General features: G+C 44.0%; 1 protein-coding gene across 1 annotated transcript in view; it reads left to right on the forward strand.

Moving 5' to 3' along the window:
• The first annotated feature begins 1,500 nt into the window (after positions 1-1,500).
• DPT (dermatopontin) overlaps positions 1,501-12,135 on the forward strand; it is a 29,053-nt gene continuing 18,418 nt past the window's right edge. The window contains exons 1-2 of the mRNA XM_054044411.1: positions 1,501-1,836; positions 8,710-8,835. Coding sequence (XP_053900386.1) covers positions 1,538-1,836; positions 8,710-8,835 — 425 coding nt within the window. The 5' untranslated portion in view covers positions 1,501-1,537. The remainder of the gene's footprint in view (positions 1,837-8,709; positions 8,836-12,135) is intronic.

Here is a 12,135-nt window from a genome sequence, read left to right on the forward strand (position 1 = left end):
TGCATGATATGCAGTGAATGGGCAGGGAGGGACACGTGGGGATCTTTGTCATTTGGATCCTCTCACTTGGAGACTAAGGCGGCTCTGCAGGCAGTGATTCTGGAGCCAGTTCACTATAAAGTCAGCTTAGGCACCCATGCCCCCAGTGCATAATTCCTTAGTGCTCTGATTCAGGAAAGCCTTTAGGCACATGATTAACCTTAAACTCATGCTTAAGCCTCGTTGGCGTCTATGAGACTTAAGCACATACTTAAAGTAAAACCGGTGCTTAAGTGGTTTCCTGAATGGGGATGGTTTCCCGAATCAGGGCCTAGGAGTACACTTAATGACCTTAGCAACAGTATCTGCTGAACGCACGGCATATGTCATTTTCAAATGCTCTTAATTCAGTCATAGCAAACTCACTTTCCTCTGGAAACAGCTTGAGCTCTGCTCCTCAATGAGGGCCATTCCCATGCTAGATCAGGACAATTAACCGTCAGTCATTTGGGCTCCAAAAAGTCTAAAGGATATTTTTATAATGGGAAAAGTATATTTTCCCCACTCTCTTCTCACTCAAAAATAATAGAACAATTTTTTTTCAAGATGAAAAAGATGGACAAATACCAAGGATGGAAAATTGCAACCTAAAGATCAACATTTCACCAAGTTCTGCACATATGTAATAGAGCTTGAATTTCAAATGAAACTGCTTTTTAACCTTAACTATTGCACAATGGGTTGCTGAAGCTTATGTATTATCCAGGTGTGATGTATATGTACAGCCTTTATAGATAGTAGTTTTACAGTAAGGGATTGGAGAAGGTTCACACATAGGAACCCCAGTTCCTCTGCTCTTAAGCACTACTATTCTTGCAGAGTATCAGAGGGGTAGCCGTGTTAGTCTGAATCTGTAAAAAGCAACAGAGGGTCCTGTGGCACCTTTAAGACTAACAGAAGTACTGGGAGCATAAGCTTTCGTGGGTAAGAACCTCACTTCTTCAGATGCAAGTAATGGAAATCTCCAGAGGCAGGTATAAATCAGTAAGGAGATAACGAGGTCAGTTCAATCAGGGAGGGTGAGGTGCTCTGCTAGCAGTTGAGGTGTGAACACCAAGGGAAGAGAAACTGTTTCTGTAGTTGGATAGCCATTCACAGTCTTTGTTTAATCCTGATCTGATGGTGTCAAATTTGCAAATGAACTGGAGCTCAGCAGTTTCTCTTTGGAGTCTGGTCCTGAAGTTTTTTTGCTGTAAGATGGCTACCTTTACATCTGCTATTGTGTGGCCAGGGAGGTTGAAGTGTTCTCCTACAGGTTTTTGTATATTGCCATTCCTGATATCTGACTTGTGTCCATTTATCCTCTTGCAGAGTTCCACCTTAAAAGTAATTGAAAGTGTCTGTAGCCAATATTTTAGGTCAGAGAACTTTCGCTAAACAATGACACATTGCACTTGGATCTAGATATGAAACATCTGGAAGCCACATGTTAGAGGCAATATAAAAGGACTAGCACAACAAACCAGTGGGGCATTTCTAAGCCAGAAACATATTCAACATGGACCTTGTTCTTCTCTGTGTGTTCCTGCCACTGGTGACGGTGGCTTGGGGCCAGTATGGGGATTATAACTATCAACACTATGACTACGGGGGTAATGATGGGTGGGTCAATGTGTATCGTCAGGGCTTCAACTTCCAGTGCCCCCATGGCCAGGTGATAGTGGCAGTAAGGAGCACTTTCAGCAAGAAGGAAGGCTCTGACAGACTGTGGAACTATGCATGCATGCCTACGCCCCAGAGTCTTGGGGAACCAACAGAATGCTGGTGGGAAGAGATCAACAGAGCTGGAATGCAATGGTAGGATACTGTTAAACTATCTTTTGAAAGAGAAATTGCAATGCCCAAAGTTGGAGGGTGCATATTAACACAGTGGTGATAGTACAAGTGCACGTTAATTATTTGCTTAGCCATTATAAATGACTGTCTTAGTCATATTAGTAATGATGCATACTGATGTGATAATGATCCTACATTACACTTCTATAGCACTTTCCCACTGGAAGAGTCCAATGCACCTCTGAGATAGCTCGGTATTGTTGCTGCTGATTTTACAGATGGGGAAACTGAGGCACAGATAGGGGCTGTGACTTGCCCAGAGCTAAACAAGGAATCAGTGACCGAGCTGGGAACAGAACCCAAAATTCCTGACTACCAATCTCCAACCCTAATCATTAGAAAAAGCTCCTTCCCAGCGTAGCATTGTTTTTTCTCTATATCTTTCTGTTGCTGAAGACTTTGGCTTGTGCCCAGTATGGGACTGTTTACTATCACATCAGTATTACAGGGGCCCAAAATGCATGCTAATCTATTATGATGACAGTGAATATTAATTATATGGGAAAGCCTAATATGATCAGCTGTAGTTCATATTTAACATGCATATATGCTACTCTGCTTCTGAAAAGGACTCGACAGAAATTATCAGATTTTAGGCGGGGGGTTGCAAAGTTTCATGGGACGATCTATGGCATTTCATTCTGGGGCATTAAATGTTCCGCAAATTTCATTTTCTCATGATGTTTTCATGAAATGGAAAACAGACACATATTGAAAATGTTCATGTATTCAGTTAAAAAATTTCACACATTTTAGATTGGCTCAAAAAAATTCAGGAAAGAACACAAACTTTCGCAGATTTTGCATGAAACAGGAAATTTTTCAAAAATTCAAAATGAAATGTGAAAGCCTTGATTTTCAAGGGGTTTGAGTCGTGTTCTGAATGATTCATGCTCCTCGGTTCACCCTGTGATAAGTTCCTATGGCTGATGCAATTGCTAAGAAAAAAATTGACTCTTTATAGTCACTTTGGAATAAGACTGAAAAGAAAAAGGGAGGGGTAGGAAGGAGATAGAGATGGAAAGATAAGCAATTCTAGTAATGTATTACGCAGTCCTTTTCATACTTTGATGCAATTTGCATTTATTGCATAATAATTTTGAATGAGTTCTTTCTATTGTTTAAAAATAAAGAAAACTTTTTTTTCTTCTCAAACAATCCATGACAGTAATTGCTAGTCATTTCTTACAAACAGGATATTGTGTAATTCTATACAAAATGTTTTCTTATGCCACCGGAACCCTCTAGCAACATTCATCATCAGAACTATATGTACCTAGGAAGTCTATATCCTCTGCATGTCATCTATGCCTTATTTCTTTCTCATCTCTTAGATCTTTCTACTTTGTCTCTCACACTTTCTTTTCTCTCTCTCACTCTCCTCTTTTTTTCTATCAATTATCTATCTTAGATATTTCTCTCTCTTTTTCTGTGTTATCTTATCTCTCCAGCTTTTATTTATCTTGGATATTTTATTTAACTTCTTTTCTATCTGTCGGTCTTATTTATTTTATATGTTACTCTCTTAACTAACCTGTCCTGTCTAACTCTTTTATCTGTCTGTTCTGTTTATCTTATCTCTATATTGAGCGTTTTCTCTTTTCCTATATGGATCTATTTCAGGTGGGATTTTCAAAAGCACCTACGTGACCACTGAAAGTCCTTGGGGCTTTTGAAAATCCAATCCTTCTGTCTTCTCTTTATTTATCTATCTGCCTCTCTTTTCCAGCTCTCTACCAAGCTCATCACCATGGTATTTGCGTGCCTGACACTATTCTGAAAATACTTCCATTCAGGAACTGGGTAGGAACAGAAATATGAATAATAATCTATAGTTAATCTGTAGTATAGTGAGTCTCTTTCTGGCCATCTCCGTGTCCCTTTTGGCCTCCTGATTCATCAGTTCTGCTTGTGAGGGACAAATTAGATTAACTTCAGTTGGCAACAATCTCTGCTGGATTATCTAACCCATTTCTCATTGTGGCGGGATGGATTTTATTATCCTTACATCATCCCTGACTGATGGGTGTCTGGCCTCACCTGGCATACCACCAACAACCGAGATTCCACCAGCCTCCATTTGGCAGCCTGCTCCATTCACAAACATAAAGCTGCAAAATTCTTCCTAATATTTAATCTACATTTTCCCTGTTACGTCTTGTCCTGCCTTCACTGACTAATGAAAATAAATGTATTGTTGTCTGCATGATGTCCCTTTAGCATATTAGCAGGTGGTTGTTGTCACAGTTTCAGGGTAACTGTACATGTATTCCTCTCTGTGGTCCTTTGAGGCCACCACTTCAGGTTTCTGGCTCCCAGCCATCACCTCTCTTGGGCAGAGACCCAGATCTCTTTCCCTTCGGAGCAGGGGTTTTAAGACTGCAGAGCTCCCTGCCTTGTACTGAGATATCCCAAACAAGCCAGTCTGCCTAAAGGCCAGTAACTGTGCACTGCTTTCTCTCCGAAGGCTATGAACAGTGTTTTTCAAACTGTTACACGTTACCACACAGCTCTTTCTAAGCAAGCATATTTATTCTTAGGGTAAAAGCATGACAGAGAAAACAGATCAAAACAGTTAAAAGTTCCTATGAAAATGCTAAAAGCTTACCAGAGGTCACCCATCAGTCTTCCCAAAGTCTTTCCAATTCTTCTGCCAGGTTTGGGGCCCTTAGAGAGAAGGTCCTGCCTGTTTGCTAGATCAGAAGGAAAGCCCAAGTCAGTTTAAATGTCGCCTTTTTATGCCAAAAGCCCTCTCTTTGTCTGTTGGTCTCTGGAAAACCCAGTTTGAACAAGTATATGCAGGCCTACCCATGGTGGAGGTGTTTACTATGTAATCACCCCTCACTGTTTTTGGTTCTGGAGGAGCGGTGATAACCCCCACACACACACACCTTGTCCCCAAGAGTGGCACACAATCCCTGCCTCACGGTGATACATAAACGTAATACAACACGGTCCCCACAGATATTAATGTGCAGTTGCAATATCTGTCACAGTTGCCATGCCCCCTCTCTGCCTCTTTGCTTTCAGCCTGAACATGTTCTCCATTTGCTTAACTTTTCCTTAGAGGTCTAATTTTCCCAGATCTTTAATCAACCTTTGATCAATTTTGCTGCTTTCCCTCCAGTTGCTGGCTATCTTGTCTAAAACATGCATCAGAAACCCCATTCTGGTTGAAATACCAAAAAGAGACCTTTGACCAAGAACTTGGTACTGTCTAGTTGTGTTTTTTAACTAATTACCATCTCTGTATATTGTGCAGTTTTCAAAGCAGAAATAAACCCAAGAGACAGTCTTTTGAAAAAAACATGAGAGAAAATGGAGTGGGGATGTAAAGCTCAGAGAGGAAGAAATATTACGACTTTTCACCGTTATGACCCTGATTCAGCATGTGTTCACTTAAGTACAGGCTTAACTTTAAATGCTTTGCTGATTAAGGGATGAGCATAAGCATGTGCTTAAAGTTAGGTATATATTTATGTGCTCTACTGAATAGAGATGGGCTTAAACACATTGCTGAATGGGGCCAGACACAAGCATGGGGGGAGAGATAGCTCAGTGGTTTGAGCATTGGCCTGCTAAACCCAGGTTTGTGAGCTCAATCCTTGAGGGGGCCATTTAGGGATCGGGGGGCAAAAAAAAAATAGCTGGGGATGGGTTCTGCTTTGAGCGGGGGGTTGGACTAGATGACTTCCTGAGATCCCTTCTAACCCTGATATTCTATGTGAGTAACTGGATGAAATTCTGTGGCCTGTGATATATAAGAGGTCAGACTAGATGACCTAATGGTTCTTTCTGATCTATGAATGCATTTAAAGTTAAGCACATGTTTAGGGACTTTGCTGAATGGGGGCCTATTTTTTGAAGGGAGAGATTCTGACACCTTTAGTCATGCTGAGTAGAACCCTTACTTCACAAGTGTCTCCACTGGCTTCTCGGAGACTGTATGGGGAACAAGATACTACTCAATGTTAGGGCTGCAGAATCTGGCTCTTAATGACTGGTGGGTAGGCAGTGGCGGGGGATTGGAGCAGCGAGAGGTCTGCGGGACAGTGTCAGTTTCTAATAATTTATAAGATAAGCCCTGTTAATTATGGCTTTGTCGTGGCAGCTACACAGTGACACATTTTGAACAGGGATGTGTAATCCAAGGAAGGGTAATGTATGTCTATCCCATTACCTTTACAATGGAGGGGGCCCTGGGAGTTCAGTTTAAAACTTTTCCACCCAGATGAAGGAAGGGTTTGGGTGATTTCTCTGCCTCTGGTGAAGTTCATTTCTTCTGTGGCCGCTGCTCAATTATCTCTGTCAGAGATTATTTAAAAATATATATTTAGGAAGAACAACTGTGGATGGAATGAACCAAATGGCACCAAATGGCAGGGATTAAAATAACCAAACAAACAATTCTTGCCCAAGAAAGGATGTCCCTTCATGACAGGGGTGGCCAACCTGAGCCAGAGAAGGAGCCAGAATTTACCAATGTACATTGCCAAAGACAAGAGCCACAGTAATACGTCAGCAGCCCCCCATCAGCTCCCTCGTGTCTCCCGCCCACTGGCTGCCACCGCTGATCAGCACCTCCTCCTCCCTCCCCGCACCTCCCGATCAGCTGTTTCCTGGTGTGCAGGAGGCTGAAGGGGAGGGGCCGAGCGAGGGCACGGCAGGCTCAGGGGAGGGGGTGGGAAGGGGTGGAGTGGGGGCAGGGCCTATGGCAGAGCCAGAGATTGAGCAGCGAGCACCCCCCTAGCACATTGGAAAGTTGGCACCTGTAGCTCCAGCGCCAGAGTCGGTGCCTATACAAGAGCCGCATATTAACTTCTGAAGAGCTGCATGTGGCTCCAGAACCACAGATTGGCTACCCCTGCTTTATGAGGTCTTCATCCCCCAGCCCCTCTTCATATTACATAGACTAATGCTGTGCCCTACCCTCAACAACCTGTTTATTTTTCAGGCACAAAGTATAAACTTTTCTAACAAAGTGTGGTTTAATGTAAGTTTGTTGCCTCTTTTCCTTGGTTAGGATTCTGAGAAAGTGTTTTGTTGGAAGTGGGGAAAACAGATTCTGCAGTCTCTGAATCATTCTCTCTCTCTCTCTCTCTCTCTCTCTCTCTCTCTCACACACACACACACACACACACACACACACACACACACACACACACACACACACACACACACACACACACACACACACACACACACCCTCCCTGGGACACAGATTACATCATGGGCTAAGGAAGAAAATGTGTGTGGGAGTTGCCTGTTCACATGTTGGCAACACGGCCCAGTACATTTGTGGACTGTTTTTGTGCAGATTCTATGACCAACACTGGGAAAGCATTACACAAACCCGGGAATCAGGCTGCCTGCTTTTTAGACTGCCCTTGCCACGTGTTCCCATTCGTGCTAGCTGCCATAAACAAGCTGTTTTCCTCGCAGTTGTAGGTTTATTTTAAAGGGACAGCAGGGTGCATTTTTGCACAGATCTACTGTATTGAATCCAGTAGGACTATTTGCATAGATGGAAACGGAAACAGGGCTGCTTAGGTTTGTGTTTAGTCCTCACCAGTCAACCTCAACAAGGAGTGAAGCCATAGGGAAGAGGAGCTAGCCTCCCGCAAGGACAGAGAGGTTGTGTGGGAGAGGAATGGGTCACTGCAGGGACTCATGTGAGGGAAACAGGGTTGCTAGTGGCACAAGCCAAATTGGACAGCAGGGTTGCCTATTGCCACGAGGAAGTGGGTGACAGGATCCCAAGGCCCTGGAGGAAATGGATGGTGGAGTTTCCTGCAGCCCTGGCAGAAGCAGATGACAGGAAGCTGCATGACCTCAGTGGAGCTGGACATTGTGAGGGCCTCCCTTGGCCTGAGCTGAAGTGCTTTAACTGCTTTCAGCTTTGCCTCAAGCACTTACCCTTCCCTTCTTGTACTTAATGGGCTGATAAAGGATGATGTTGGGCTGTATCACTCAGGTAATGGCATACTGTAAAACAAGGACACTATCAGCAAAACCAGCGGGCATGCACTTTTGTCCTGCTGCTCCACTTGAAGGAAATTTTGCATGGAATATTAAAAATAATAGATCTTTGTGCAGTGCCACTGCAGGAAAGAGTTTTACAGGAAAACAAAATTACCTAGGACAGTCTTTTTTTTTCCTGGGAAAACATTGTGCTTGATGTTTCATTAGCAAAGCTCTGAAGAGGGAACATTGTGGTAGTATCATACCATCGGCTTTTCAGGCATCGTCTGCCCTACAAGGAAAAATGAGTTTTTTGTAACCCCGGGTTGTTGGTGGAGGACCTCCCTCATAACTTTTAGCCTCGTGGCTCAGTAAATTTAGCAAGTGTTTCATTTTGCAAATCCAAATTCAAACCTTGGCCAAGTCCTTTAATCTCCCCCCCAGAGAATGTCTCAGTTTCCCCGCGTACAAAATAATATTGTAATGCTGTTACCAACTCTTGGGACTTTATTGCATAATATTTGATGTTTTTATTAAAGCCCCAGCTCCTGGATTCAGGTGATTACATGAGAAACTCAACTTTCATTTTCATCAAATCAGTTCCTAGCCCACAGGATTGCAGAGAAAAGCTTGAAAATGTGACCCCCGTGAGCCCTAAATGCTCAAATACCAGAAGGAAAAGAAAAAGAAGCATTAATTTAACATTTTAAAGCCAATCTTTGCCTGATTCATGATTTTTGAATATTTGGGGTTGGCAACACTGTATCATTTCCTTGCCCAGTGCTTTGAAAATGTAAATTGCTATATAAGTGCTGCTTTCTTCTTTAAAATATTACTTAATAATGTGTTTTGTTTTTCCCTCCCTTTTCTCAGGTATCAGACCTGTTCAAATAATGGACTGGTGGCAGGGTTCCAGAGCCAGTATTTTCCATCTGTGCTCGATCGGGAGTGGCAATTTTACTGCTGCCGTTACAGCCGGAGATGCCCATACTCCTGTAGGTGAGTTCCACAAGATTTACTACAGCCCAAATCAAATCTGCTCAGTTCTTGCTGCAAAGTGTTCAGAATTGTTGTCCTCCCAATGTAGCATAACTGACCATTGGGCCCTGTTGTCTTATGCATTGAGAAGAAGTTAGTTCTGTGTACCGAGGTGAAGCACGTATATTTCTGTTCTGGCTAAGCAGTATCACCTGGGGGTTGCATGGCTCAGGGGATTTGGGAACAGAGTAGGGAACTTTTCACCTCTAGTCACCTCACACAAATCATTCTCCAATTTTTTTGTAGTACATAGGCTGTTTGGGGACATCTGTGGAAATGAATTAGTGATCATAGTCCAAGGCCTGGTGAAGAGATGTCTGCATCTCAGAAAAGATCATCACAGTTGGCATTTGTTGGTCTCCTTGTTGGCAGTCTCATCAGGGAGGCTAAGGACTAACTGGGCCATGGGTACTGAGCTCCTTTGCTGCCCTAGATGTGGTCCTTCTAAAACAAGGAGAAAGTTTATTAGCAGGATATTAGAAGGCAAGTTTGCATTGCTCCTGCCTGCTCTGAGGTGAAACAGGGGACTTCAGTCTCCATGGTTGTTAATCCAGCATTTTTTTCCCTGGCACACTAAATAATTCTCTTATACATTTGTGAAGGAAACAATGTGTGTATAGCTTTGTGACCAGAACTAGTTTTTGAAGTGCATTCTTCATTGCGATGCATGTGAGATGTTCACATGCCTGCAGGCCTTATTGTTTGGCTGGCTGGCTACCAACCAAATGCAACAGCAGTGCATTAATTTTCAGAATCCAATCTCCTTACAGCCAGGAGGGAAAGAAACTGCATTTTTAAAAGCCTAAGTAAAAGGAGCTATAGCAAAATCTGTAAATGCCCCTCTGTGACTTTCCCACTTTATGTGGTCTGCAGATGCTCTGCATTTGCAAATTGTACTGACAGACCGGCCAAGTCTCCAGCATATGAGGGAAACTTTGTTTGAATTTCATTTTTAGGCAGATTTTAAAGTCTCCACCTCTTGTGAGGCAGAAATTTGTTGTGTGTGTTCCAATGAAACAGTTAAAATAATTTGTGTATGTATATATATATATATATATATAGTACATATATATATAGTCAAATCACTCTCGTTCAAACAGTCTTGGTATTACCACTTGGCCATGCCCTGCAAATCTGAAGGCAGATTAGCACAAGTTCTAAAATAATAGTCTTGGGTTCATCATGTCTTGTGGTTCTCTCCTACACTACACACAAGACTGAAGCCTGCCCATCTGTTTCAAAAAGACATGGCATTCTCCATTTCTTGTCGTCAGCTGTTGTGTAGTGTTTGTTGCACTGTTAAAGAGCAGCGATATTCCAATGCAGAAGTGGAAGCATTTTAAGGAGGATGAAATGCTTCCTCCATAAACAGGGTTAAATCCTGCTCGCAGATCCATGCAACAAATCTTGGCTCCTCTGTTCTACTCTCTGTGCTCAGATTCCCCAGTGACTGGGTTAGAGATCCATCCATTTAAACAGAGCAGGACACAGCAGTGGAGATCCACTGGACAGATCTGACAAGATTTTACCCACAGTTTGTTAAAGGTCTTTGGGATCCTCCAGTGGGACAGGGACATTATAAAGTCAGCTCTGCATTGTCTAACTTCTGCCTGACTCTGTGCTTTCATCTCTGGTCACTCACTCGAGGGTCCAGTTTGTTCTGTCCAAGGTACATGTCTAACCTCCTGCTTTCATGTCCTTCTTCTAGTCTTGTGCCATTTCCCATGTGGCTCCCTCAGCCTGGAACCCCTCCCTGGCCCAGTGTGTCATGCTCACTGACACTCTCCTTCTTAAAGTCCTTCTTTAAAACATGTTTCTTCCAAGTGGCCTACCACCCCAGGCCTCCCCTCAAAGTAGTGTTAGCCAGACAGATATAGTAGTAGAAGAACCCTACTGAACCACTGCAAGGGCCTTGGACATTGATGTACTTCGATCCCTCCTATATTCTGCCTGTAGCACACAATAGTTTAGTCTCCTGAGGGCTGTAATACTTAGGTCTAATTCTGGTTGTTGGCTTGGTGTGGGGGTGGCTAGGTGGGGTTTAGTGGCCTGTGCTATACAGGAGGTCATGATCCAGTGGCCTGTTGCTAGGCAGGTATACCCCGTCACCCCTTTGGGGGGAGTTATGACCCCACAGTCAAGTTAATTGGGGTGCCTTTCCATGCAGGGCAGCGTGGCCTAGTGGCCAGAGTTGAGAGGGCTGGCTTCCTGTGGAGGGTGGTAGGGCCTAATGGCAAGATTCAGCGGGCCCATGCTTTGGTGCAGGGCAGCGCAGCCTAATGGCCAAAAAGCGGGGTGGGCCACCACCCATGGTTGGGTTGGCAGCTTGGGCAGGTGGACCCTGGCCCTCCCTACTCCACCAGGGTCCTATCAGCAGCGAGAGTATCTGCCACTGGGTCAGCAGGGATCTGTCCAAAACACACTGACTGCGTTCCCGGTTCCACAACCGGATCAAAGTCTGCTCCAGAGTCTGCAGGCCCTCTGGTTCTCTGGGGTACTTGGCCGGCGCAACTCTTTACGACTCCTTCTCTTGGGCTTCCATGGCTAGCCAGGTATTCTCCTGGGTCTTGGCATGCCTGGCCTCTGCAGTCTGGGACTCCGACAGCTCCTGGACAGGAACCCCCGCAACACATATTGTCTTCTCAGTGGTCAGAGCAGACTGAGCTGGGCTGCTCCCTTTTATAATGTGGTTCCAGTTGGAGCATGCCCAGCAGGGGAGAGGGGGCCTGGCTTCCTCAGCCCACAGCATAGGGTTAACCTCTTCTTGCCCAATGCAGGGCAGATATACCCCCTCACATGACTCATTCTGGTCTTGCACTCTGTGATTCCAACAGAAAATATGAAACAAGACCCTGCTAAACTTCACTGCTCAGCACTTGTTTTTCCTTCAGTTCTCATCCACCAGCCATTAGCTATACATGGTCTATTTAGATGCAGGGACCATGTCTTCTGAATTATCCATGAAGCATCACACCCACTATTGGAGCTATGTAAGTAATAATAATGATAAATGCAAGATTAATTGTTTATTTCAATACCTGTCCAATTCTGATAATATCTCTCTCTCTCTTCCCCCCACCTCTCTCTCTCTCTCTCTGTCAGAGGCTCCCAGACTGTGGCCTAGTCTGTGGAACAATTTCTGGTTGTCTGTGGAGAACTAGCTGTTCACATGGTGCTGGCTTCTCCTTCTTGCTTCCAGCTGCTCAATTGCCTTAAAAGGCATGTACCAATACAGGCATATTTTCCTAATATTACTTTTCC

Source organism: Malaclemys terrapin, chromosome 1 (assembly GCF_027887155.1).
Source record: "Malaclemys terrapin pileata isolate rMalTer1 chromosome 1, rMalTer1.hap1, whole genome shotgun sequence".
Classification (NCBI taxonomy): Eukaryota; Metazoa; Chordata; order Testudines; family Emydidae; genus Malaclemys; species Malaclemys terrapin.